The sequence below is a fragment of the Panulirus ornatus genome, chromosome 11 (genome assembly GCF_036320965.1).
Source record: "Panulirus ornatus isolate Po-2019 chromosome 11, ASM3632096v1, whole genome shotgun sequence".
NCBI lineage: Eukaryota > Metazoa > Arthropoda > Malacostraca > Decapoda > Palinuridae > Panulirus > Panulirus ornatus.
This window is the reverse complement of record NC_092234.1, coordinates 40,107,832-40,134,681: the sequence shown is the minus strand read 5'-3', so window position 1 is coordinate 40,134,681 and position 26,850 is coordinate 40,107,832. Positions and strand designations below refer to the sequence as shown.

Here is a 26,850-nt window from a genome sequence, read left to right as displayed (position 1 = left end):
CTAGAGGGGACGGGAGCGGGGGGCCGGAAATCCTCCCCTCCTTGTATTAACTTTCTAAAATGGGAAACAGAAGAAGGAGTCACGCGGGGAGTGATCATCCTCCTCGAAGGCTCAGAGTGGGGTGCCTAAATGTGTGTGGATGTAACCAAGATGTGAAAAAAGGAGAGATAGGTAGTATGTTTGAGGAAAGGAACCTGGATGTTTTGGCTCTGAGTGAAACGAAGCTCAAGGGTAAAGGGGAAGAGTGGTTTGGAAATGTCTGGGGAGTGAAGTCAGGGGTTAGTGAGAGGACAAGAGCAAGGGAAGGAGTAGCAATACTCCTGAAACAGGAGTTGTGGGAGTATGTGATAGAATGTAAGAAAGTAAATTCTCGATTAATATGGGTAAAATTGAAAGTTGATGGAGAGAGGTGGGTGATTATTGGTGCATATGCACCTGGGCATGAGAAGAAAGATCATGAGAGGCAAGTGTTTTGGGAGCAGCTGAATGAGTGTGTTAGCGGTTTTGATGCACGAGACCGGGTTATAGTGATGGGTGATTTGAATGCAAAGGTGAGTAATGTGGCAGTTGAGGGAATAATTGGTATGCATGGGGTGTTCAGTGTTGTAAATGGAAATGGTGAAGAGCTTGTAGATTTATGTGCTGAAAAAGGACTGATGATTGGGAATACCTGGTTTAAAAAGCGAGATATACATAAGTATACTTATGTAAGCAGGAGAGATGGCCAGAGAGCGTTATTGGATTACGTGTTAATTGACAGGCGTGCGAAAGAGAGACTTTTGGATGTTAATGTGCTGAGAGGTGCAACTGGAGGGATGTCTGATCATTATCTTGTGGAGGCTAAGGTGAAGATTAATATGGGTTTTCAGAAGAGAGGAGTGAGTGTTGGGGTGAAGAGGGTGGTGAGAGTAAGTGAGCTTGGGAAGGAGACCTGTGTGGGGAAGTACCAGGAGAGACTGTGTACAGAATGGAAAAAGGTGAGAACAATGGAAGTAAGGGGAGTGGGGGAGGAATGGGATGTATTTAGGGAATCAGTGATGGATTGCGCAAAAGATGCTTGTGGCATGAGAAGAGTGGGAGGTGGGCTGTTTAGAAAGGGTAGTGAGTGGTGGGATGAAGAAGTAAGAGTATTAGTGAAAGAGAAGAGAGAGGCATTTGGACGATTTTTGCAGGGAAAAAATGCAATTGAGTGGGAGAAGTATAAAAGAAAGAGACAGGAGGTCAAGAGAAAGGTGCAAGAGGTGAAAGAAAGGGCAAATGAGAGTTGGGGTGAGAGACTATCAGTAAATTTTAGGGAGAATAAAAAGATGTTCTGGAAGGAGGTAAATAGGGTGCGTAAGACAAGGGAGCAAATGGGAACTTCAGTGAAGGGCGTAAATGGGGAGGTGATAACAAGTAGTGGTGATGTGAGAAGGAGATGGAATGAGTATTTTGAAGGTTTGTTGAATGTGTCTGATGACAGAGTGGCAGATATAGGGTGTTTTGGTCGAGGTGGTGTGCAAAGTGAGAGGGTTAGGGAAAATGATTTGGTAAACAGAGAAGAGGTAGTAAAAGCTTTGCGGAAGATGAAAGCCGGCAAGGCAGCAGGTTTGGATGGTATTGCAGTGGAATTTATTAAAAAGGGGGGTGACTGTATTGTTGACTGGTTGGTAAGGTTATTTAATGTATGTATGACTCATGGTGAGGTGCCTGAGGATTGGCGGAATGCGTGCATAGTGCCATTGTACAAAGGCAAAGGGGATAAGAGTGAGTGCTCAAATTACAGAGGTATAAGTTTGTTGAGTATTCCTGGTAAACTATATGGGAGGGTATTGATTGAGAGGGTGAAGGCATGTACAGAGCATCAGATTGGGGAAGAGCAGTGCGGTTTCAGAAGTGGTAGAGGATGTGTGGATCAGGTGTTTGCTTTGAAGAATGTATGTGAGAAATACTTAGAAAAGCAAATGGATTTGTATGTAGCATTTATGGATCTGGAGAAGGCATATGATAGAGTTGATAGAGATGCTCTGTGGAAGGTATTAAGAATATATGGTGTGGGAGGCAAGTTGTTAGAAGCAGTGAAAAGTTTTTATCGAGGATGTAAGGCATGTGTACGTGTAGGAAGAGAGGAAAGTGATTGGTTCTCAGTGAATGTAGGTTTGCGGCAGGGGTGTGTGATGTCTCCATGGTTGTTTAATTTGTTTATGGATGGGGTTGTTAGGGAGGTAAATGCAAGAGTCCTGGAAAGAGGGGCAAGTATGAAGTCTGTTGGGGATGAGAGAGCTTGGGAAGTGAGTCAGTTGTTGTTCGCTGATGATACAGCGCTGGTGGCTGATTCATGTGAGAAACTGCAGAAGCTGGTGACTGAGTTTGGTAAAGTGTGTGGAAGAAGAAAGTTAAGAGTAAATGTGAATAAGAGCAAGGTTATTAGGTACAGTAGGGTTGAGGGTCAAGTCAATTGGGAGGTGAGTTTGAATGGAGAAAAACTGGAGGAAGTGAAGTGTTTTAGATATCTGGGAGTGGATCTGTCAGCGGATGGAACCATGGAAGCGGAAGTGGATCATAGGGTGGGGGAGGGGGCGAAAATTTTGGGAGCCTTGAAAAATGTGTGGAAGTCGAGAACATTATCTCGGAAAGCAAAAATGGGTATGTTTGAAGGAATAGTGGTTCCAACAATGTTGTATGGTTGCGAGGCGTGGGCTATGGATAGAGTTGTGCGCAGGAGGATGGATGTGCTGGAAATGAGATGTTTGAGGACAATGTGTGGTGTGAGGTGGTTTGATCGAGTAAGTAACGTAAGGGTAAGAGAGATGTGTGGAAATAAAAAGAGCGTGGTTGAGAGAGCAGAAGAGGGTGTTTTGAAATGGTTTGGGCACATGGAGAGAATGAGTGAGGAAAGATTGACCAAGAGGATATATGTGTCGGAGGTGGAGGGAACGAGGAGAAGAGGGAGACCAAATTGGAGGTGGAAAGATGGAGTGAAAAAGATTTTGTGTGATCGGGGCCTGAACATGCAGGAGGGTGAAAGGAGGGCAAGGAATAGAGTGAATTGGAGCGATGTGGTATACAGGGGTTGACGTGCTGTCAGTGGATTGAATCAAGGCATGTGAAGCGTCTGGGGTAAACCATGGAAAGCTGTGTAGGTATGTATATTTGCGTGTGTGGACGTGTGTATGTACGTGTGTATGGGGGTTGGGCCATTTCTTTCGTCTGTTTCCTCGCGCTACCTCGCAAACGCGGGAGACAGCGACAAAGTATAAAAAAAAAAAAAAAAAAAAAATGTATATGTATGTATACTTTGAAAAGTATATGTATGTATATGTGCGTGTGTGGCCGTTTATGTATGTACTTGTGTATGTGGGTGGGTTCGGCCATTCTTTTGCCTGTTTCCATGCGCTACCTCACTGACGCAGGAGACGGCGATTAAGTATGATAAATATAAATTAATAGATACTGTGCTGCCAGTGTCTGATATTATTACCAAGAGTATTGAAGCTAAAACTGTTCTGTGTTACCTTGGATAGGACATTTTCCACCTAAGACATGGTTCCATTTGCTACCACTTTGAAATGTCTCTCTGTTAGAAGCTCTTTAATCCACCTTTGTATCATGCCCTTAATGTTTTGTTTAGTTAATTTCTCTAGCAAACTTTAGTGGTTTTGCTAGTCAAATGATTTTGCAAGATCAAGAAAAACAGCATCCAGGCTTTTTCTGTGAATTTAAGTTTCATATATATCTTTGTAATGAGCAATTGATTGTATTTGCAGTTTTTCTTGACAAAAATCCCTGTTGGCCTCCATTCATGTAACTGCTCTTGATTATATGAATTTATGTATGTCCTTTTATCATTTCAAAATTTTTTTTACATTTAAAGTCAAGGTCCATATTGTGTAGGTATAAGCTTAGATCCTCTTTTGTGTAATGGTGTTACATTTGCCAATTTATTGATATCTGCAGTTTTGCTCACTTCCAGACTTTGCTTCAATCATAAAAACATTGGTTATGCTATTGCTGTTTTTGTCTTTTTGAGGAATATGGCTAGGATTCCATTTGCTCCTAGAGCTTAATTTTCTCTGAGCTGATCAGTCACTCTAATTATATGATATTCTGATATATATTTTTTTATACTTGATCAGCATTTCCCATGTAAGTGAGGTAGCACCAGGAACAGAAGAAAAAAGGCCACAACTATTCACATCCATTCTCTTGGTATCATGTATAATGCACCACAGCCACTGCTCAATATCTACATCCAGGCCCCACAAACCTTTCCATGGTTTACCCCAGATGCTTCACATGCCTTGGTTCAGTCCATTAACAGCACTTTGACCCCACTGTACCACATCCATCCAGTTCACAATGTTCAGGCCTCAGTTGCTCAAAATCTTTTTCACTCCATCCCTCCATCTCCATTTTGGTCTCCCTATTCTTCATGTTTCCTCCATTTCTAATACACATATCCTCTTTGTCAACTCTTCCTCTTTCATTCTGTCCATATGCCTTAATCATTTTTGCAGATTTCCTTCAGCTCTCAACAAACTGTTTGTTTACAGTACCTCTCTCCTACCCATGTCCACTCCCAGGTATCTAAGACACTTCACTTCCTCCAAATTTTCTCCATTCAAACTCACACCCCCAACTAACCTGACCCTCAACGCTGCTAAACTTAATATCCCTGGTTTTGTTCATATTTATTCTCATTTTTTTCTTTTCACACACTTCCAGTCATCAGCTAATGCAGTTTCTCACTTGAATGCACCACCAGTGCTGTATCATCAACAAACTACTGACTCACTTCCCAGGCCCTCTTATCCTCACATACTGCACACTTGCCCCTCTCTCCAAGACACTTGCATTTACCCCTTTCATCATCCGATCCATAAACAAATTGAACAACCATGGTGACATCACACAACTCTGCAACAGACCAACCTTCACTTGGAACCATTCACTCTCCTCTCTTCCTACGTGTATATACACCTTACACACTTGATAAAAACTTCTCACTCCTTTTAGCAGTTTTCCTTCCACATCATATATTCTTAAGACCTTTTGCAGAGCAGCTCTATCAGCCCTATCATATGCTTTCCACAGTTCCAGAAATGCCACATGCAAATCCATCTGTTTTTGTAAGTATTTCTCACATACGTTCTTTTAAGCAAACGCCTGATCCATACATCCTCTGCCACTTTTGCAACCACATTGCTACTCTCCATTCTGATGCTCTGTACATGTCTTCACCAACTTAATCAAATCCTTCCCATACAGCTTATCATTTATACTCAAACTTATTCATCTGTAATTTGAAAACTCACCTTTATCCCCGTTGCCTTCATACACTGGCACTACACTTGCATTCTGCCAATCCTCATGCACCTCATCATGATCCATACATACATGGGAAATCCTTACCAACCAATCAGCAACAGTCACCCCACTTCTTTTATAAATTCCAATGCACTCCCATCCACTCCAGCCGCCTTACCACATTTCATTGTACACAAGGCTTTCACCACCTCTTCTTTCTTCACAAAACCACTCTCCATGACTCCCTCACTTCGCATATCACTCCTACCTAAACACCTTACATCTTCCAATCTATTATCAGACTTTTAACAGTCCTTCATACTCATTCCATCATCTTGCCTCATCATGAAATATTATCACCTTCCCTCTTTACCCCTTCACCAATGTTCCCATGTGTTCTCTTTTCTCCTACTCATTGTTTATCTCCTTCCAAAAGATCCATAAGTTTTCCTGAAGTTTACTGATGCTCACCACAACTTTCGTTTGCCCTCTTTTTCAACCCTTGCACCTTCCTGTCGACCTCTAGCCACATTCTCATTTGCGCTCCTGTGTAAGCACTAACCAATTGTCTCTCTTTCACAAGCAACTTTGTCTCATCACTCTACCCCTTCTAGTCTGCCAACTCCCACCTTTCACATGCCACATGCATCTCTTGCACATGCCAGTAATGCTTCTTTAAATACCTCCCATTCCTCACCCACTCCCCTTGCTTCATTTCTCTCGCCTTTTGCCATTATACACTTAATCTTTCATGGTAATTCTTTGCAAGTCTGTTTTCCAAACTCATTTACTCTCACCACTCTCCCTAACATTGTTTTCTCCTTTTCAACTTTTTCAAAACCCTTTATAAATCTTCACCTTTGCCTCCACAAGATAGTGATCTGACTTCCCACCAGTGGCCCCTCTCAGCACATTTACATCCAAAAGTCATTCTTTGACATGCCTGTCAATTGACCTGTAATCCAGTAATTGCCACTGCCCATCCATTTTACTCACACATTCATACTTAAACTTTTATATATCCTTATTTTTACACCAAGTATTCCCAATCACCAGTCGTTTTTCAGCACACAACTCCACATGATGTTCATTTCCATTAAACACTGAGTACCCTGTGCATCCTAGTTAAACCATTAACTGCCACATTAGTTACCTGTGTATGTAGATCACCCATTACTAATACCTGCTGTCTTACATTAAGGCCTGATGCACACTATATCTCCGATCCCACTCTACTCATAGTCATGGGTAATGCATACATGCTGCTCTGCGCATGTAAGGTAGCACTAGGAAAAGACAACAAAGGCCACATTCGTTCACACTCAGTCTCTAGCTATCATGTATAATGCACTGAAACCACAGATCCCTTTCCACATCCAGGCCCTACAAGACTTCCCATGTTTTACCCCAGATGCCTCACATTCCTTGGTTCAATCCATTGACAGGACGTCGACCCCAGTATACCACATTGTTCCAATTCACTCTATTCCTTGCAAGCCTTTCACCCTCTTGTATGTTCAGGCCCCGATCACTCAAAATCTTTTTCACTTCATCCTTCCACCTCCAATTTGGTCTCCCGCTTCTCCTCATTCCCTCCACCTCTGACATATATCCTCTTTGTTAATCTTTCCTCACTCAATCTCTCGATGTGACCAAACCATTTCAATGCATCCTTTTCTGCTCTCTCAACCACCTCTTTTTATTATCACACATCTCTCTTACCCTTTTATTACTTACTCGATCAAACCACCTCACAGCACATATTGTCCTCAAACATCTCATTTTCAACACATCCACCCTGCTCTGCACAACTCTATCAATGGGCCATGCCTCGCAACCATATAACATTGTTGGAACCACTATTTGTTCAAGCATACCCATTTTTGCCCCGAGATAACGTTCTCACCCTCCACACATTCTTCATCGCTCTCAGCTTTACCCCCTCCCCCACCCTGTGACTCACTTCCGCTTCTATAGTTCCATCCGCTGCTAAGTCCACTCCCAGATATCTAAAACACTTCACTTCCTTCAGTTTTTCTCCAGACATCTCTCTCACCTACTGATTACTTACTCAATCAAACCTCCTCACACTACATATTGTCCTGTAGCATTTAATTTCTAAAACATGCCCCCTTCTCCATGTAATCCTATCTATAGCCCATGCCTCGCACCTCTAAAATATTGTTGGAACCACTATTCCTTCAAGCATATCCATTTTTGCTCTCCGAGGTAACGTTTTCTCTTTCCACACATTCTTCATGGCTTCCAGAACCTTCACCCCCCCTCCCCCACATTATGACTCGCTTCCGTTTCCTTGTTTCCATTTGCTGCTATGTCCAACCCCCTCCTATAATTAAAACACTTCACTTCCTCCAATTTTTCTCCTTTCAAACTCACATCCCAGCTAATTTGTCCCTAAACCCTGCTAAATGTAATAACCTTGTTCTTATTCACAGTTACTCTCATCTTTCTCCTTTCATACACTTTTCCAAACTCAGTCTCCAAATTCTGCAGTTTCTCACTCGAATCAGCCACCAGTGCTGTATCATCAGCAAACAACAATTGGCTCTCTTCTCAGGCCCTTTCATCCCCCTCAGACTGCATACTCTCCCCTCTGTTCAAAACTCTTGCATTTACCTCCCAAATCATCCCATCGTCCCATCCATAAACAAAATGAACAACCGTAGGGACATCACACACCTGTACCTTAGACCAGCCTTCACTGAGAACTAATCATTCTCATCTCTTGTTACTGTTACGCATGCCTTACGCCCTTGATAAAAACTTCTCTGCTTCTAGTAGCTTACCTCCCACAGCATATACTCTTAAGACCTTCCACAAAGCATCCCTATCCACCATGTCATATACCTTCTGCAGATCCATAAATGCCACACACAAATCTGTCTATTTCTCTAAGTATTTCTCACACATACTTCAAAGGGTGTACGGTATGTTTACAAGTAGGAAGAGAGTGATTGGTTCCCAGTAAAGGTGGATCTGTGGCAGGTATGTGTGATGTCCCTATGGTTGTTTAATTTGTTTATGGATGGGGTAGTTAGGGAGGGAAATGTAAGAGTTTTGGAGAGGGGTGATTATGCAGTTTGTTGGGGATGAGAGAGTCTGGGAAGTGTCAATTTTTGTTCACTGATGATACAGCACTGGTGGCTAATTGTAGTGAGAAGCTACAGAAGTTGGTGACTGAGTTTGGTAAAGTGTGTGAAAGGAGAAAGTTATTAGGTTCAGCAGGGTTGAGGGACAAATTAATTGGGATGTAAATCTGAATGGAGAAAAATTGGAGGAAGTAAAGTGTTTTAGATATCAGGGGGTGGACTCAGCAGCGAATGGAACCATGGAAGCGGCAATGAGTCACAGGATGGAGGAAGGGTGAAGGTTCTGGGAGTGATGTAGAATGTGTAGAAAGAGAGAATTATTATCTGGATGAGCAAAAATGGGTATGTTTGAAGAAGTAGTATTTCCAACAATATTAGATGGTTGTGAGGCATGGAATATAGGATAGGGTTGTGCAGAGGAGGGTTGATGTCTTGGAAATGAAATGTTTTGGACAGTATGTGATGTGAGGTGGTTTGATTAAGTAATAAAATGTCAAGAGAGATATGTAGTAATAAAAGAGTGTGGTTGAGAGAGCAGAAGAGAGTGTGTTGGAAAGGTCTGGACATATGGAGAGAATGAGTGAGGAAAGATTGACAAATAGGATATATGTATCAGAGGTGGAGGGAACAAGAAGTGGGAAACCAAAATGGAGTGAAAAATATTTTAAGCGATTAGGGTCTGAACATGCAGGAGGGTGAGAAGCGTGTACGGAGTAAAATGAATCGGAACAATGTGGTATACTGGGGTTGACGTGCTGTCAGTGGACTGAACCAGGACATATGAAATGTCAGGGGCGAACCATGGAAAGGTCTGTGGGGCCTGGATGTGGAAAGGGAGCTGTGGTTTCTGTGCATTATACATGACAATTAGAGACTGAGTATGAGGAGATGTGGCCTTTCTTCATCTGTTTCCTGGTGCTGCCTTGCAAATGCAGAGGGTGGCAATACTGTTTCCTGTGGAGTGGGGTAGCGCTGGGAATGGATGAAGGTGAGGAAGTGTGAGCATGTACATGTGTATATTTGTATATGTATGTGTTTGTGTATGTATATGTTGATATGTATATGTATTTGTATGTATACACATACACAAGGCTCAGATTGGGGTCTTTAAATGTGTGTGGATGTAACCAAGATGAGAAAAAAGGAGAGATAGGTAGTATGTTTGAGGAAAGGAACCTGGATGTTTTGGCTCTGAGTGAAACAAAGCTCAAGGGTAAAGGGGAAGAGTGGTTTGGGAATGTCTTGGGAGTAAAGTGAGGGGTTAGTGAGAGGACAAGAGCAAGGGAAGGAGTAGCACTACTCCTGAAACAGGAGTGATGGGAGTATGTGATAGAGTGTAAGAAAGTAAACTCTAGATTGATATGGGTAAAACTGAAAGTGGATGGAGAGAGGTGGGTGATTATTGGTGCATATGCACCTGGGCATTAGAAGAGAGATCATGAGAGGCAAGTGTTTTGGGAGCAGCTGAGTGAGTGTGGTAGTTTTGATGCACGAGACCAGGTTATAGTGATGGGTGATTTGAATGCAAAGGTGAGTAATGTGGCAGTTGAGGAAATAATTGTTGTACATGGGGTGTTCAGTGTTGTAAATGGAAATGGTGAAGAGCTTGTAGATTTATGTGCTGAAAAAGGACTGGTGATTGGGAATACCTGGTTTAAAAAGAGAGATATACATAAGTATATGTATGTAAGTATGAGAGATGGCCACGGAGCGTTATTGGATTATGTACTAATTGATAGGCGCACGAAAGAGAGACTTTTGGATGTTAATGTGCTGAGAGGTGCAACTGGAGGGATGTCTGATCATTATCTTATGGAGGCGAAGGTGAAGATTTGTAGAGGTTTTCAGAAAACAAGAGAGAATGTTGGGGTGAAGAGATTGGTGAGAGTAAGTGAGCTTGGGAAGGAGATTTGTGTGAGGAAGTACCAGGAGAGACTGAGTACAGAATGGAAAAAGGTGAGAACAAAGGACGTAAGGGGAATGGGGGAGGAATGGGATGTATTTAGGGAAGCAGTGATGGCTTGTGCAAAAGATGCTTGTGGCATGAGAAGTGTGGGAGGTGGGCAGATTAGAAAGGGTAGTGAGTGGTGGGATGAAGAAGTAAGAGTATTAGTGAAAGAGAAGAGAGAGGCATTTGGATGATTTTTGCAGGGAAATAGCGCAAATGAGTGGGAGATGTATAAAAGAAAGAGGCAGGAGGAAAAGAGAAAGGTGCAAGAGGCAAAAAAGAGTGCAAATGAGAGTTGGGGTGAGAGAGTATCGTTAAATTTTAGGGAGAATAAAAAGATGTTTTGGAAGGAGGTAAATAAAGTGCATAAGGCAAAGGAACAAATGGGAACATCAGTTAAGGGGGCTAATGGGGAGGTGATAACAAGTAGTGGTGATGTGAGAAGGAGATGGAATGAGTATTTTGAAAGTTTGTTGAATGTGTTTGATGATAGAGGGGCAGATATAGGGTGTTTAGGTCAAGGGGGTGTGCAAAGTGAGAGGGTTAGGGAGAATGATTTGGTAAACTGAGAAGAGGTAGTAAATGCTTTGCGGAAGATGAAAGCCGGCAAGGCAGTGGGTTTGGATGGTATTGCAGTGGAATTCGTTAAAAAAGGGGGTGACTGTATTGTTGACTGGTTGGCAAGGTTATTTAATGTATGTATGACTCATGGTGAGGTGCCTGAGGACTGGCAGAATGCTTGCATAGTGCCATTGTACAAAGGCAAAGGGGATAAAAGTGATTGCTCAAATTACAGAGGTATAAGTTTGTTGTTATATGGGAGGGTATTGATTGAGAGGGTGAAGGCATGTACAGAGCATCAGATTGGGGAAGAGCAGTGTGGTTTCAGAAGTGGTAGAGGATGTGTGGATCAGGTGTTTGCTTTGAAGAATGTATGTGAGAAATACTTAGAAAAGCAAATGGATTTATATGTAGCTTTTATGGATCTGGAGAAGGCATATGATAGAGTTGATAGAGATGCTCTGTGGAAGGTATTAAGAATATATGGTGTGGGAGGCAAGTTGTTAGAAGCAGTGAAAAGTTTTTATCGAGGATGTAAGGCATGTGTACGTGTGGGAAGAGAGGAAAGTGATTGGTTCTCAGTGAATGTAGGTTTGCGGCAGGGGTGTGTGATGTCTCCATGGTTGTTTAATTTGTTTATGGATGGGGTTGTTAGGGAGGTGAATGCAAGAGTTTTGGAAAGAGGGGCAAGTATGAAGTCTGTTGGGGATGAGAGAGCTTGGGAAGTGAGTCAGTTGTTGTTCGCTGATGATACAGCGCTGGTGGCTGATTCATGTGAGAAACTGCAGAAGCTGGTGACTGAGTTTGGTAAAGTGTGTGAAAGAAGAAAGTTAAGAGTAAATGTGAATAAGAGCAAGGTTATTAGGTACAGTAGGGTTGAGGGCCAAGTCAATTGGGAGGTGAGTTTGAATGGAGAAAAACTGGAGGAAGTGAAGTGTTTTAGATATCTGGGAGTGGATCTGGCAGCGGATGGAACCATGGAAGCGGAAGTGGATCATAGGGTGGGGGAGGGGGCGAAAATTCTGGGAGCCTTGAAGAATGTGTGGAAGTCGAGAACATTATCTCGGAAAGCAAAAATGGGTATGTTTGAAGGAATAGTGGTTCCAACAATGTTGTATGGTTGCGAGGCGTGGGCTATGGATAGAGTTGTGCGCAGGAGGATGGATGTGCTGGAAATGAGATGTTTGAGGACAATGTGTGGTGTGAGGTGGTTTGATCGAGTAAGTAACGTAAGGGTAAGAGAGATGTGTGGAAATAAAAAGAGCGTGGTTGAGAGAGCAGAAGAGGGTGTTTTGAAATGGTTTGGGCACATGGAGAGAATGAGTGAGGAAAGATTGACCAAGAGGATATATGTGTCGGAGGTGGAGGGAACGAGGAGAAGAGGGAGACCAAATTGGAGGTGGAAAGATGGAGTGAAAAAGATTTTGTGTGATCGGGGCCTGAACATGCAGGAGGGTGAAAGGAGGGCAAGGAATAGAGTGAATTGGAGCGATGTGGTATACCGGAGTTGACGTGCTATCAGTGGATTGAATCAGGGCATGTGAAGCGTCTGGGGTAAACCATGGAAAGCTGTGTAGGTATATATATTTGCGTGTGTGGACGTATGTATATACATGTGTATGGGGGTGGGTTGGGCCATTTCTTTCGTCTGTTTCCTTGCGCTACCTCGCAAACGCGGGAGACCGAAAAAGAAAAAAAAAAAAAAAGTTTGTTGAGTATTCCTGGTAAATTATATGGGAGGGTATTGATTGAGAGGGTGAAGGCATGTACAGAGCATCAGATTGGGGAAGAGCAATGTGGTTTCAGAAGTGTTAGAGGATTTGTGGATCAGGTGTTTGCTTTGAAATATGTATGTGAGAAAGACTTAGAAAAGCAAATGGATTTGTATGTAGCATTTATGGATCTGTAGAAGGCATATGATAGAGTTGATAGAGATGCTCTGTGGAAGGTATTAGGAATATATGGTGTGGGAAGTAAGTTGTTAGAAGCAGTGAAAAATTTTTATCGAGGATGTAAGGCATGTGTACGTGTAGGAAGAGAGGATAGTGATTGATTCTCAGTGAATGTTGGTTTGTGGCAGGGGTGTGTGATGTCTCTATGGTTCTTTAATTTGTTTATGGATGGGGTTGTTAGGGAGGTAAATGCAAGAGTTTTGGAAAGAGGGGCAAGTATGCAGTCTGTTGTGGATGAGAGACCTTGGGAAGTGCGTCAGTTGTTGTTTGCTGATGATACAGCGCTGGTGGCTGATTCGGGTAAGAAACTGCAGAAGCTGGTGACTGAGTTTGGTAAAGTGTGTGAAAGAAGAAAGCTGAGAGTAAATGTGAATAAGAGTAAGGTTATTAGGTACAGTAGGGTTGAGGGACAAGTCAATTGGCAGGTAAGTTTGAATGGAGAAAAACTGGAGGAAGTAAAGTGTTTTAGATATCTGGGAGTGGATTTGGCTGCAGATGGAACCATGGAAGCGTAAGTGTATCATAGGGTGGGGAGGGGGCGAAAGTTCTGGAAGCGTTGAAAAATGTGTGGAAGTCGAGAATGTTACCTCGGAAAGCGAAAATGGGTATGTTTGAAGGAATAGTGGTTCCAACAATGTTATATGGCTCTGAGGTGTGGGCTATAGATAGAGTTGTGCGGAGGAGGGTGGATGTGCTGGAAATGAGAAGTTTGAGGACAATATGTGGTGTGAGGTGGTTTGATCGAGTAAGTTATGAAAGGGTAAGAGAGATGTTTGGCAATAAAAAGAGTGTGGTTGAGAGAGCAGAAGAGGGTGTTTTGAAATGGTTTGGTCACATGGAGAGAATGACTGAGGAAAGATTGACAAAGAGGATATATGTGTCAGAGGTGGAGGGAACAAGGAGAAGTGGGAGACCAAATTGGAGGTGGAAAGTATATGTATATTTATTTATTTATTTTGCTTTGTTGCTGTCTCCCGTGTTAGCGAGGTAGCGCAAGGAAACAGTTGAAAGAATGGCCTAACCCACCCACATACACATGTATATACATACACGTCCACACATGCAAATATACATACCTATACATCTCAACCTATACATATGTATACACACACAGACATATACATATATACACATGTACATAATTCATACTGTCTGCCTTCATTCATTCCCATCGCCACCTCGCCACACATGAAATAACAACCCTCTCCCCCTCATGTGTGTGAGGTAGCGCTAGGAAAAGACAACAAAGGCCACTTTTGTTCACATTCAGTCTCTAGCTGTCGTGTAATAATGCACCGAAACCACAGCTCCCTTTCCACATCCAGGCCCCACAGAACTTTCCATGGTTTACCCCAGACGCTTCACATGCCCTGATTCAATCCATTGACAGCACGTCGACCCCGGTATACCACATTGTTCCAATTCTCTCTATTCCTTGCACGCCTTTCACCCTCCTGCATGTTCAGGCAGGCCCCGATCACTCAAAATCTTTTTCACTCCATCTTTCCACCTCCAATTTGGTCTCCTACTTCTCCTTGTTCCCTCCACCTCTGACACATATATCCTCTTGGTCAAATTTTCCTCAGTCATTCTCTCCATGTGACCAAACCATTTCAACACACCCTCTTCTGCTCTCTCAACCACACTTTTTTTATTACCACACATATCTCTTACCCTATTATTACTTACTCGATCAAACCACCTCACACCACATATTGTCCTCAAACATCTCATTTCCAGCACATCCACCCTCCTCCGCACAACTCTATCCATAGCCCACGACTCGCAACCATATAACATTGTTGGAACCACTATTCCTTCAAACACCCATTTTTGCTTTCCGAGATAATGTTCTCGACTTCCACATATTCTTCAACGCTCCCAGAACTTTTGCCCCCTCCCCCATCCTATGATTCACTTCCGCTTCCATGGTTCCATCCGCAGCCAAATCCACTGCCAGATATCTAAAACACTTTACTTCCTCCAGTTTTTCTCCATTCAAACTTACCTCCCAATTGACTTGTCCCTCAACCCTACTGTACCTAATAACCTTGCTCTTATTCACATTTACTCTCAGCTTTCTTCTTTCACACACTTTACCAAACTCAGTCACCAGCTTCTGCAGTTTCTCACATGAATCAGCCACCAGCGCTGTATCATCAGCGAACAACAACTGACTCACTTCCCAAGCTCTCTCATCCACAACAGACTGCATACTTGCCCCTCTCTCCAAAACTCTTGCATTCACCTGCCTAACACCCCCATCCATAAACAAATTAAACAACCATGGAGACATCACACACCCCTGCCACAAACCTACATTCACTGAGAACCAATCACTTTCCTCTCTTCCTACACATACACATGCCTTACATCCTCGATAAAAACTTTTCACTGCTTCTAACAACTTGCCTCCCACACCATATATTCTTAATACCTTCCACAGAGCATCTCTATCAACTCTGTCGTATGCCTTCTCCAGATCCATAAATGCTACATACAAATCCATTTGCTTTTCTAAGTATTTCTCACATACATTCATCAAAGCAAACACCTGATCCACACATCCTCTACCACTTCTGAAACCACACTGCTCTTCCCCAATCTGATGCTCTGTACATTCCTTCACCCTCTCAATCAATACCCTCCCATATGATGTTCCTGGAATACTCAACAAACTTCTACCTCTGTAATTTGAGCACTCACTCTTATCCCCTTTGCCTTTGTACAATGGCACTATGCAAGCATTCTGCCAATCCTCAGGCACCTCTCCATGAGTCAGACATACATTAGATAACCTTAGCAACCAGTCAACAATACAGTCACCCCCTTTTTTGAGAAATTCCACTGCAGTACCATCCAAACCCACTGCCTTGCCGGCTTTCATCTTCCGCAAAGCTTTTACTATCTCTTCTCTGTTTACCAAATCATTTTCCCTAACCCTCTCACTTTGCTCACCTCCTCAACCAAAACACCCTATATCTGCCACAGTATCATCAAACACATTCAACAAACCTTCAAAATACTCATTCCATGTCCTTCTCACATCATCACTACTTGTTATCACCTCCCCACTTGCCCCCTTCACTGAAGTTCCCATTTGTTCCCTTGTCTTACGCACTTTATTTACCTCCTTCCAAAACATCTTTTTCTTCTCCCTAAAATTTGATGATACTCTTTCAAACCAACTCTCATATGCCCTCTTTTTCACCTCTTGCACCCTTCTCTTGACCTCCTGCCTCTTTCTTTTATACATTTCCCAGTCATTTGCATTATTTTCCTGCAAAAATCGTCCAGATGCCTCTCTCTTCTTTCACTAATACTCTTACTTCTTCATCCCACCACTCACTACCCTTTCTAATCTGCCCACCTCCCACACTTCCCTGAATACATCCCATTCCTCCCCCACTTCCCTTACATCCTTTGTTCTCACCTTTTTCCATTCTGTAGTCAGTCTCTCCTGGTACTTCCTCACACAAATCTCCTTCCCAGGCTCACTTACTCTCACCACTCTTTTCACCCCAACATTCTCTCTTCTTTTCTGAAAACCTCTACGCATCTTCACCTTCGCCTCCACAAGATAATGATCAGACATACCTCCAGTTGCACCTCTCAACACATTAGCATCCAAAAATCTCTCTTTCATGTGCCTATCAATTAACACGTAATCCAATAACGCTCTCTGGCCATTTTTCCTACTCTCATACATATACTTATGTATATCTCTCTTTTTAAACCAGGTATTCCCAATCACCAGTTCTTTTTCAGCACATAACTCAACAAACTCTTCACCATTTCCATTTACAACACTGAACACCCCATGTACACCAATTATTCCCTCAACTGCCACATTACACCTGTGCATTCAAATCACCCATCACTATAACCCGGTCTCGTGCATCAAAACTACTAACACACTCACTCAGCTGCTCCCAAAACACTTGCCTCTCATGATCTTTCTTCTCATTCCCAGGTGCATATGCACCAGTAATCACCCATCTCTCTCCATCCACTTTCAGTTTTACCCATATCAATGTAGAGTTTACTTTCTTACACTCTATCACGTACTCACACCACTCCTGTTTCAGGATTAGTGCTACTCCTTCCCTTGCTCTTGTCCTCTCACTAACCCCTGACTTTACTCCCAAGACATTCCCAAACCACTCTTCCCCTTTACCCTTGAGCTTCATTTCACTCAGAGCCAAAACATGCAGGTTCCTTTCCTCAAACATACTATCTATCTCTCCTTTTTTCTCATCTTGGTTACATCCACACACATTTAGACACCCCAGTCTGAGCCTTCAAGGAGGATGAGCACTCCCCGCATGACTCCTTCTTCTGTTTCCCCTTTTAGAAAGGAGGTGGAAAGATGGAGTGAAAAAGATTTTGAGTGATCGGGGCCTGAACATGCAGGAGGGTGAAAGGCGTGCAAGGAATAGAGTGAATTGGAACGATGTGGTATACCGGGGTCGACGTGCTGTCAATGGATTGAACCAGGGTGTGTGAAGCGTCTGGGTTGAACCATGGAAAGTTGTGTGGGGCCTGGATGTGGAAAGGGAGCTGTGGTTTTAGTGCATTATACATAATAGCTAGAGACTAAGCGTGAACGAATGTGGCCTTTGTTGTCTTTTCCTAGCACTACCTCGCGCATATGTAGGGGAGGGGGGTTGTTATTTCATGTGTGGCAGGATGGTGATGGGAATGAATAAGGGCAAACAGTATGAATTATATACATGTGTATATATGTATATGTCTGTGTGTGTACATATATGTATACGTTAAGATGTATATTTGCATGTGTGGACGTGTATGTATATGCATGTGTATGTAGGTGGGTTGGGCCATTCTTTCGTCTGTTTCCTTGCACTACCTCGCTAACGCGGGAGACAGCGACAAAGCAAAATATATAAATAATATGTATGTGTTTATATGTTTATGTGAATAAGAGCAAGGTTATTAGGTACAGTAGGGTTGAGGGTCAAGTCAATTGGGAGGTAAGTTTGAATGGAGAAAAACTGGAGGAAGTAAGTGTTTTAGATATCTGGGAGTGGATCTGGCAGCGGATGGAACCATGGAAGCGGAAGTGAATCATAGGGTGGAGGAGGGGGCGAAAATCCTGGGAGCCTTGAAGAATGTGTGGAAGTCGAGAACATTGTCTCGGAAAGCAAAAATGGGTATGTTTGAAGGAATAGTTGTTCCAACAATGTTGTATGGTTGCGAGGCGTGGGCTATGGATAGAGTTGTGCGCAGGAGGGTGGATGTGCTGGAAATGAGATGTTTGAGGACAATGTTTGGTGTGAGGTGGTTTGATCGAGTAAGTAATGTAAGGGTAAGAGAGATGTGTGGAAATAAAAAGAGCGTGGTTGAGAGAGCAGAAGAGGGTGTTTTGAAATGGTTTGGGCACATGGAGAGAATGAGTGAGGAAAGATTGACCAAGAGGATATATGTGTCGGAGGTGGAGGGAACGAGGAGAAGTGGGAGACCAAATTGGAGGTGGAAAGATGGAGTGAAAAAGATTTCGAGTGATTGGGGCCTGAACATGCAGGAGGATGAAAGGCGGGCAAGGAATAGAGTGAATTGGATCGATGTATACCGCGGTTGACGTGCTGTCAGTGGATTGAATCAGGGCATGTGAAGCGTCTGGGGCAAACCATGGAAAGTTGTGTGGGGCCTGGATGTGGAAAGGGAGCTGTGGTTTCGGGCATTATTGCATGACAGCTAGAGACTGAGTGTGAACGGGTGGGGCCTTTGTTGTCTTTTCCTAGCGCTACCTCGCACACATGAGGGGGAAGGGGAATGGTATTCCATGTGTGGCGAGGTGACGATAGGAATGAATAAAGGCAGACTGTGAATTGTGTGCATGTGTATATATGTATGTGCCTGTGTGTGTATATATATGTGTACATTGAGATGTATAGGTATGTATATTTGCGTGTGTGGACGTGTATGTACATACATGGGTATGGGGGTGAGTTGGGCCATTTCTTTCGTCTGTTTCCTTGCGCTACCTCGCAAATGCGGGAGACAGCGACAAAGCAAAATAAATGTAAAAATAAAATGTATATATATGTATGTGTATATATATGTATATATGGATGTGGAAAGGGAGCTGTGGTTTCGGTGCATTATACATGACAGGTAGAAACTGGGTGTGAACGAATGTGGCCTTTGTTGTCTTTTTCTAGCGCTGCCTCGCACACATGCGGGTGGAAGGGGTTGGTATTTCATTATGTGGCAGGATGGCAATGGGAATGAATAAGGGCAGACAGTATGAATTATGTACATGTGTATATATGTATATGTCTGTGTGCGGGAGACAGCGACAAAGCAAAACGATAAATAATAAATATAATGTATATATTTGTCTTTCTCCATCTGTTTCCTGGCACTACCTCTCTAATGCGAGAAACAGCAATCAAGTATAGTGAATAATGATAATAGTTTATCTATTTATCATTGCCCTAGATATATTTATATATTTATTTATAATTGCTGTAGGACCCCTTTTTAAAAAACCATCCTAATGTTACCTGTGTTCTCTTACCAGGAGCAACTACTGTTTCAAGGATGTACTACTATTTGTAGCAGAGAAATGATGGAATCCCTTGAAGTAAGAGGTCCTATGATGAGATTCATCCTTCAGCTGCATCACAGCGTTAATTTTGTTTTTGTACCATTTTGAAAACATTGTGATTCTTTTGTGCTTTGTACATATTAATTGCTATTCATGATTTCAGTCATGGCAAGTATAAGTTGGTGGCCAGGAGATGAACCAAACAGGGAAAAGAACATAGATGGTGAAGAAGAGAAACATGAGAAGGAATCTACTAAAGAAATGAGATGCAAGAGAGACCTTTCAGTACCATCTCGCTCTGCTACAGAACCTCCCACGAGGCGACACAAAATTACAAGCAGTGAAGGTAATTGCTAGTTATGAATAAGTGAAAATGTATCAGTTGAGAAACCTGATAGAAAATTCATAGATTTCTGGATGACCAAAGTGGTGAAGAGTGACATCATATATCAGGTGGTAAGGAAAGTGAAGAATAACAAGTGAATCGTGGAGAAATTATTGACTCAGAATGTGATTGTAGCAGGATTTATGGGGCAAGGAGGGTGGCATGAACCTTACAGCTCACTTCAACCAACATCCTTATTTTTGGTCTTTGTTTTATCACATGTAACGGACATGCCAAAATTGGGTGGATGTAATTCTAAGGAGGTGGAGGACTTCGATAACATTGTAGCAAAGAGCTAGAAGATTCCAAGCATGTTTTAACTGGAAAGTATAATGCATATGGTAGTGTATTGTGGAGTATTTGTTCATAATATACATTCATGTGTGCACAGTGTAATATTTCTTGATATTGTATTATTATTTTCTTTTTATTATACTTAGCCACTGTCTCCCGCATTAGTGAGGTAGCACATGGGAACAGATGTAAGAATGGCCCACCCCACCCACACATGCATATACATAAATGCCCACACACGCACATGTATATACATATACATTTCATCGTTTATATTTATTATACTTTGTCGCTGTCTCCCGCATTAGCAAGATAGCGCAAGGAAACAGATGAAAGAATGGCCCAACCGACCCACATACACATGTATATACATACACATCCCCACACGCGCATATACATACCTATACATTTCAGCATATATTTTTTTTTTTTATACTTTGTCGCTGTCTCCCGCGTTTGCGAGGTAGCGCAAGGAAACAGACGAAAGAAATGGCCCAACCCACCCCCATACACATGTATATACATACGTCCACACACGCAAATATACATACCTACACAGCTTTCCATGGTTTACCCCAGACGCTTCACATGCCTTGATTCAATCCACTGACAGCACGTCAACCCCGGTATACCACATCGCTCCAATTCACTCTATTCCTTGCCCTCCTTTCACCCTCCTGCATGTTCAGGCCCCGATCACACAAAATCTTTTTCACTCCATCTTTCCACCTCCAATTTGGTCTCCCTCTTCTCCTCGTTCCCTCCACCTCCGACACATATATCCTCTTGGTCAATCTTTCCTCACTCATTCTCTCCATGTGCCCAAACCACTTCAAAACACCCTCTTCTGCTCTCTCAACCACGCTCTTTTTATTTCCACACATCTCCCTTACCCTTACGTTACTCACTCGATCAAACCACCTCACACCACACATTGTCCTCAAACATCTCATTTCCAGCACATCCATCCTCCTGCGCACAACTCTATCCATAGCCCACGCCTCGCAACCATACAACATTGTTGGAACCACTATTCCTTCAAACATACCCATTTTTGCTTTCCGAGATAATGTTCTCGACTTCCACACATTCTTCAAGGCACCCAGAATTTTCGCCCCCTCCCCCACCCTATGATCCACTTCCGCTTCCATGGTTCCATCCGCTGCCAGATCGACTCCCAGATATCTAAAACACTTCACTTCCTCCAGTTTTTCTCCATTCAAACTCACCTCCCAATTGACTTGACCCTCAACCCTACTGTACCTAATAACCTTGCTCTTATTCACATTTACTCTTAACTTTCTTCTTCCACACACTTTACCAAACTCAGTCACCAGCTTCTGCAATTTCTCACATGAATCAGCCACCAGCGCTGTATCATCAGCGAACAACAACTGACTCACTTCCCAAGCTCTCTCATCCCCAACAGACTTCATACTTGCCCCTCTTTCCAAAACTCTTGCATTTACCTCCCTAACAACCCCATCCATAAACAAATTAAACAACCATGGAGACATCACACACCCCTGCCGCAAACCTACATTCACTGAGAACCAATCACTTTCCTCTCTTCCTACACGTACACATGCCTTACATCCTCGATAAAAACTTTTCACTGCTTCTAACAACTTTCCTCCCACACCATATATTCTTAATACCTTCCACAGAGCATCTCTATCAACTCTATCATATGCCTTCTCCAGATCCATAAATGCTACATACAAATCCATTTGCTTTTCTAAGTATTTCTCACATACATTCTTCAAAGCAAACACCTGATCCACACATCCTCTACCACTTCTGAAACCACACTGCTCTTTCCCAATCTGATGCTCTGTACATGCTTTCACCCTCTCAATCAATACCCTCCCATATAATTTACCAGGAATACTCAACAAACTTATACCTCTGTAATATATATAGTGGTGATGTGAGAAGGAGATGGAGTGAGTATTTTGAAGGTTTGTTGAATGTGTTTGATGATAGAGTGGCAGATATAGGGTGTTTTGGTCGAGGTGGTGTGCAAAGTGAGAGGGTAAGGGAAAATGATTTGGTAAACAGAGAAGAGGTAGTGAAAGCTTTGCGGAAGATGAAAGCCGGCAAGGCAGCAGGTTTGGATGGTATTGCAGTGGAATTTATTAAAAAAGGGGGTGACTGTATTGTTGACTGGTTGGTAAGGTTATTTAATGTATGTATGACTCATGGTGAGGTGCCTGAGGATTGGCGGAATGCGTGCATAGTGCCATTGTACAAAGGCAAAGGGGATAAGAGTGAGTGCTCAAATTACAGAGGTATAAGTTTGTTGAGTATTCCTGGGAAATTATATGGGAGGGTATTGATTGAGAGGGTGAAGGCATGTACAGAGCATCAGATTGGGGAAGAGCAGTGTGGTTTCAGAAGTGGTAGAGGATGTGTGGATCAGGTGTTTGCTTTGAAGAATGTATGTGAGAAATACTTAGAAAAGCAAATGGATTTGTATGTAGCATTTATGGATCTGGAGAAGGCATATGATAGAGTTGATAGAGATGCTCTGTGGAAGGTATTAAGAATATATGGTGTGGGAGGAAAGTTGTTAGAAGCAGTGAAAAGTTTTTATCGAGGATGTAAGGCATGTGTATGTGTAGGAAGAGAGGAAAGTGATTGGTTCTCAGTGAATGTAGGTTTGCGGCAGGGGTGTGTGATGTCTCCATGGTTGTTTAATTTGTTTATGGATGGGGTTGTTAGGGAGGTAAATGCCAGAGTTTTGGAAAGAGGGGCAAGTATGAAGTCTGTTGGGGATGAGAGAGCTTGGGAAGTGAGTCAGTTGTTGTTCGCTGATGATACAGCGCTGGTGGCTGATTCATGTGAGAAACTGCAGAAGCTGGTGACTGAGTTTGGAAAAGTGTGTGGAAGAAGAAAGTTAAGAGTAAATGTGAATAAGAGCAAGGTTATTAGGTACAGTAGGGTTGAGGGTCAAGTCAATTGGGAGGTGAGTTTGAATGGAGAAAAACTGGAGGAAGTGAAGTGTTTTAGATATCTGGGAGTGGATCTGGCAGCGGATGGAACCATGGAAGCGGAAGTGGATCATAGGGTCGGGGAGGGGGCGAAAATCCTGGGGGCCTTGAAGAATGTGTGGAAGTCGAGAACATTATCTCGGAAAGCAAAAATGGGTATGTTTGAAGGAATAGTGGTTCCAACAATGTTGTATGGTTGCGAGGCGTGGGCTATGGATAGAGTTGTGCGCAGGAGGATGGATGTGCTGGAAATGAGATGTTTGAGGACAATGTGTGGTGTGAGGTGGTTTGATCGAGTGAGTAACGTAAGGGTAAGAGAGATGTGTGGAAATAAAAAGAGCGTGGTTGAGAGAGCAGAAGAGGGTGTTTTGAAGTGGTTTGGGCACATGGAGAGGATGAGTGAGGAAAGATTGACCAAGAGGATATATGTGTCGGAGGTGGAGGGAACAAGGAGAAGAGGGAGACCAAATTGGAGGTGGAAAGATGGAGTGAAAAAGATTTTGTGTGATCGGGGCCTGAACATGCAGGAGGGTGAAAGGAGGGCAAGGAATAGAGTGAATTGGATCGATGTGGTATACCGGGGTTGACGTGCTGTCAGTGGATTGAAGCAAGGCATGTGAAGCGTCTGGGGTAAACCATGGAAAGCTGTGTAGGTATGTATATTTGCGTGTGTGGACGTATGTATATACATGTGTATGGGGGGGGGTTGGGCCATTTCTTTCGTCTGTTTCCTTGCGCTACCTCGCAAACGCGGGAGACAGCGACAAAGTATAATAAAAAAAAAGAATATATATATATATATATATATAAAGAGAGAGAGAGAGAGAGAGAGAGAGAGATGCAGATGGCTTTGCATGCGGGTATGTATTTTTGTCTTCGTATGTAAGTATGTCTGCATGTATGATGTAGGTGTACGTACTGGGTTTGGAGGTTAGCCATCAGGTCAACTATAAACAACCATATAAACACGCAGTCCCCATAAAAATGACATCGTGTAAAATAACTTTGAAACTCGGCTTCCAGATTCATGTAGATTTTGTATGTAAACTTTATAGTTGGAGACAGTGACCAACCAGCCTTCCTGATCTCAGAGGTATGGAAGTGACTTTCTTGCCGCATTTTTATTGTCACCTTCAAATTGATGTTCTGTTTTGTGTTAGACTTTCGTCACTCATGATCAAATGATAGATTGACACTTTGCAACACATGTTTCACGGAGGGAACCCGCCCCCCTGAGGTGTTGACAACCCACAAAGTTGCACCTCACAACACAGGCACAGAGTCTGGTGCCTCCTTCTGCCGAGGTGCCGGGCGAGGCACTGACATGGCCCGACTGGATGTTAGAGTGCAAGTAGAGGTGTGGGCGTGGGGTGGGGTGGGGTTGCCTTGTGGTTAACAGGGTGGGTCGGGGGTGTATGCGGGCGTGGTCAGCCTGGGTGGGTAGCCAGATGCGTGTGTTCATCGACTTGTCTCATGTTATCTTGATGATTCTTTCATAATGATTTGCTTGATGTTTGCATGTGGTTTCAAGTTAGCCGGAGATGAATATGATGAGGGTTGCAGTGTGGTGGAGTCTTGTGCACACACCACTTGGGATAACATACTAACTGGCTAATATTGGTGCTTATCTTATATGTTACATATATATATATATAAAATTCTGGGAGCCTTGAAGAATGTGTGGAAGTCGAGAACATTATCTCGGAAAGCAAAAGTGGGTATGTTTGAAGGAATAGTGGTTCCAACAATGTTGTATGGTTGCTAGGCGTGGACTATGGATAGAGTTGTGCGCAGGAGGATGGATGTGCTGGAAATGAGATGTTTGAGGACAATGTGTGGTGTGAGGTGGTTTGATCGAGTAAGTAACGTAAGGGTAAGAGAGATGTGTGGAAATAAAAAGAGCGTGGTTGAGAGAGCAGAAGAGGGTGTTTTGAAATGGTTTGGTCACATGGAGAGAATGAGTGAGGAAAGATTGACCAAGAGGATATATGTGTCGGAGGTGGAGGGAACGAGGAGAAGAGGGAGACCAAATTGGAGGTGGAAAGATGGAGTGAAAAAGATTTTGTGTGATCGGGGCCTGAACATGCAGGAGGGTGAAAGGAGGGCAAGGAATAGAGTGAATTGGAGCGATGTGGTATACCGGGGTTGACGTGCTGTCAGTGGATTGAATCAAGGCAGGTGATGCATCTGGGGTAAACCATGGAAAGCTGTGTAGGTATGTATATTTGCGTGTGTGGACGTATGTATATACATGTGTATGGGGGTGGGTTGGGCCATTTCTTTTGTCTGTTTCCTTGCGCTACCTCGCAAACGCGGGAGACAGCGACAAAGCAAAAAAAAAAATATATATATATATATATATTTATTATACTTTGTCGCTGTCTCCCGCGTTTGTGAGGTAGCGCAAGGAAACAGACGAAAGAAATGGCCCAACCCCCCCATACACATGTATATACATACGTCCACACACGCAAATATACATACCTACACAGCTTTCCATGCCTTGATTCAATCCACTGACAGCACGTCAACCCCAGTATACCACATCGCTCCAATTCACTCTATTCCTTGCCCTCCTTTCACCCTCCTGCATGTTCAGGCCCCGATCACACAAAATCTTTTTCACTCCATCTTTCCACCTCCAATTTGGTCTCCCTCTTCTCCTTGTTCCCTCCACCTCCGACACATATATCCTCTTGGTCAATCTTTCCTCACTCATCCTCTCCATGTGCCCAAACCACTTCAAAACACCCTCTTCTGCTCTCTCAACCACGCTCTTTTTATTTCCACACATCTCTCTTACCCTTACGTTACTCACTCGATCAAACCACCTCACACCACACATTGTCCTCAAACATCTCATTTCCAGCACATCCATCCTCCTGCGCACAACTCTATCCATAGCCCACGCCTCGCAACCATACAACATTGTTGGAACCACTATTCCTTCAAACATACCCATTTTTGCTTTCCGAGATAATGTTCTCGACTTCCACACATTCTTCAAGGCCCCCAGAATTTTCGCCCCCTCCCCCACCCTATGATCCACTTCCGCTTCCATGGTTCCATCCGCTGCCAGATCGACTCCCAGATATCTAAAACACTTCACTTCCTCCAGTTTTTCTCCATTCAAACTCACCTCCCAATTGACTTGACCCTCAACCCTACTGTACCTAATAACCTTGCTCTTATTCACATTTACTCTTAACTTTCTTCTTCCACACACTTTACCAAACTCAGTCACCAGCTTCTGCAGTTTCTCACATGAATCAGCCACCAGCGCTGTATATATATATATATATATATATATATATATATATATATATATATATATATATATATGTATGTATATATGTATATTATCCCTGGGGATAGGGGTGAAAGAATACTTCCCACGTATTCCTCGCGTGTCGTAGAAAGCGACTAGAGGGGACGGGAGCGGGGGGCCAGAAATCCTCCCCTCCTTGTATTAACTTTCTAAAATGGGAAACAGAAGAAGGAGTCACGCGGGGAGTGCTCATCCTCCTCGAAGGCTCAGAGTGGGGTGCCTAAATGTGTGTGGATGTAACCAAGATGTGAAAAAAGGAGAGATAGGTAGTATGTTTGAGGAAAGGAACCTGGATGTTTTGGCTCTGAGTGAAACGAAGCTCAAGGGTAAAGGGGAAGAGTGGTTTGGGAATGTCTGGGGAGCAAAGTCAGGGGTTAGTGAGAGGACAAGAGCAAGGGAAGGAGTAGCAATACTCCTGA

At 43.1% G+C, this 26,850-nt stretch overlaps 1 protein-coding gene across 2 annotated transcripts in view; it reads left to right on the top strand.

Annotated features, from left to right (window-relative positions):
* LOC139751415 (uncharacterized) overlaps positions 1–26,850 on the top strand; it is a 217,508-nt gene that overhangs the window by 55,011 nt on the left and 135,647 nt on the right. For both annotated transcript variants that reach the window (XM_071666807.1, XM_071666806.1), the window contains one exon: positions 19,595–19,777. In XM_071666807.1, the coding sequence (XP_071522908.1) occupies positions 19,595–19,777 (183 nt within the window). The remainder of the gene's footprint in view (positions 1–19,594; positions 19,778–26,850) is intronic.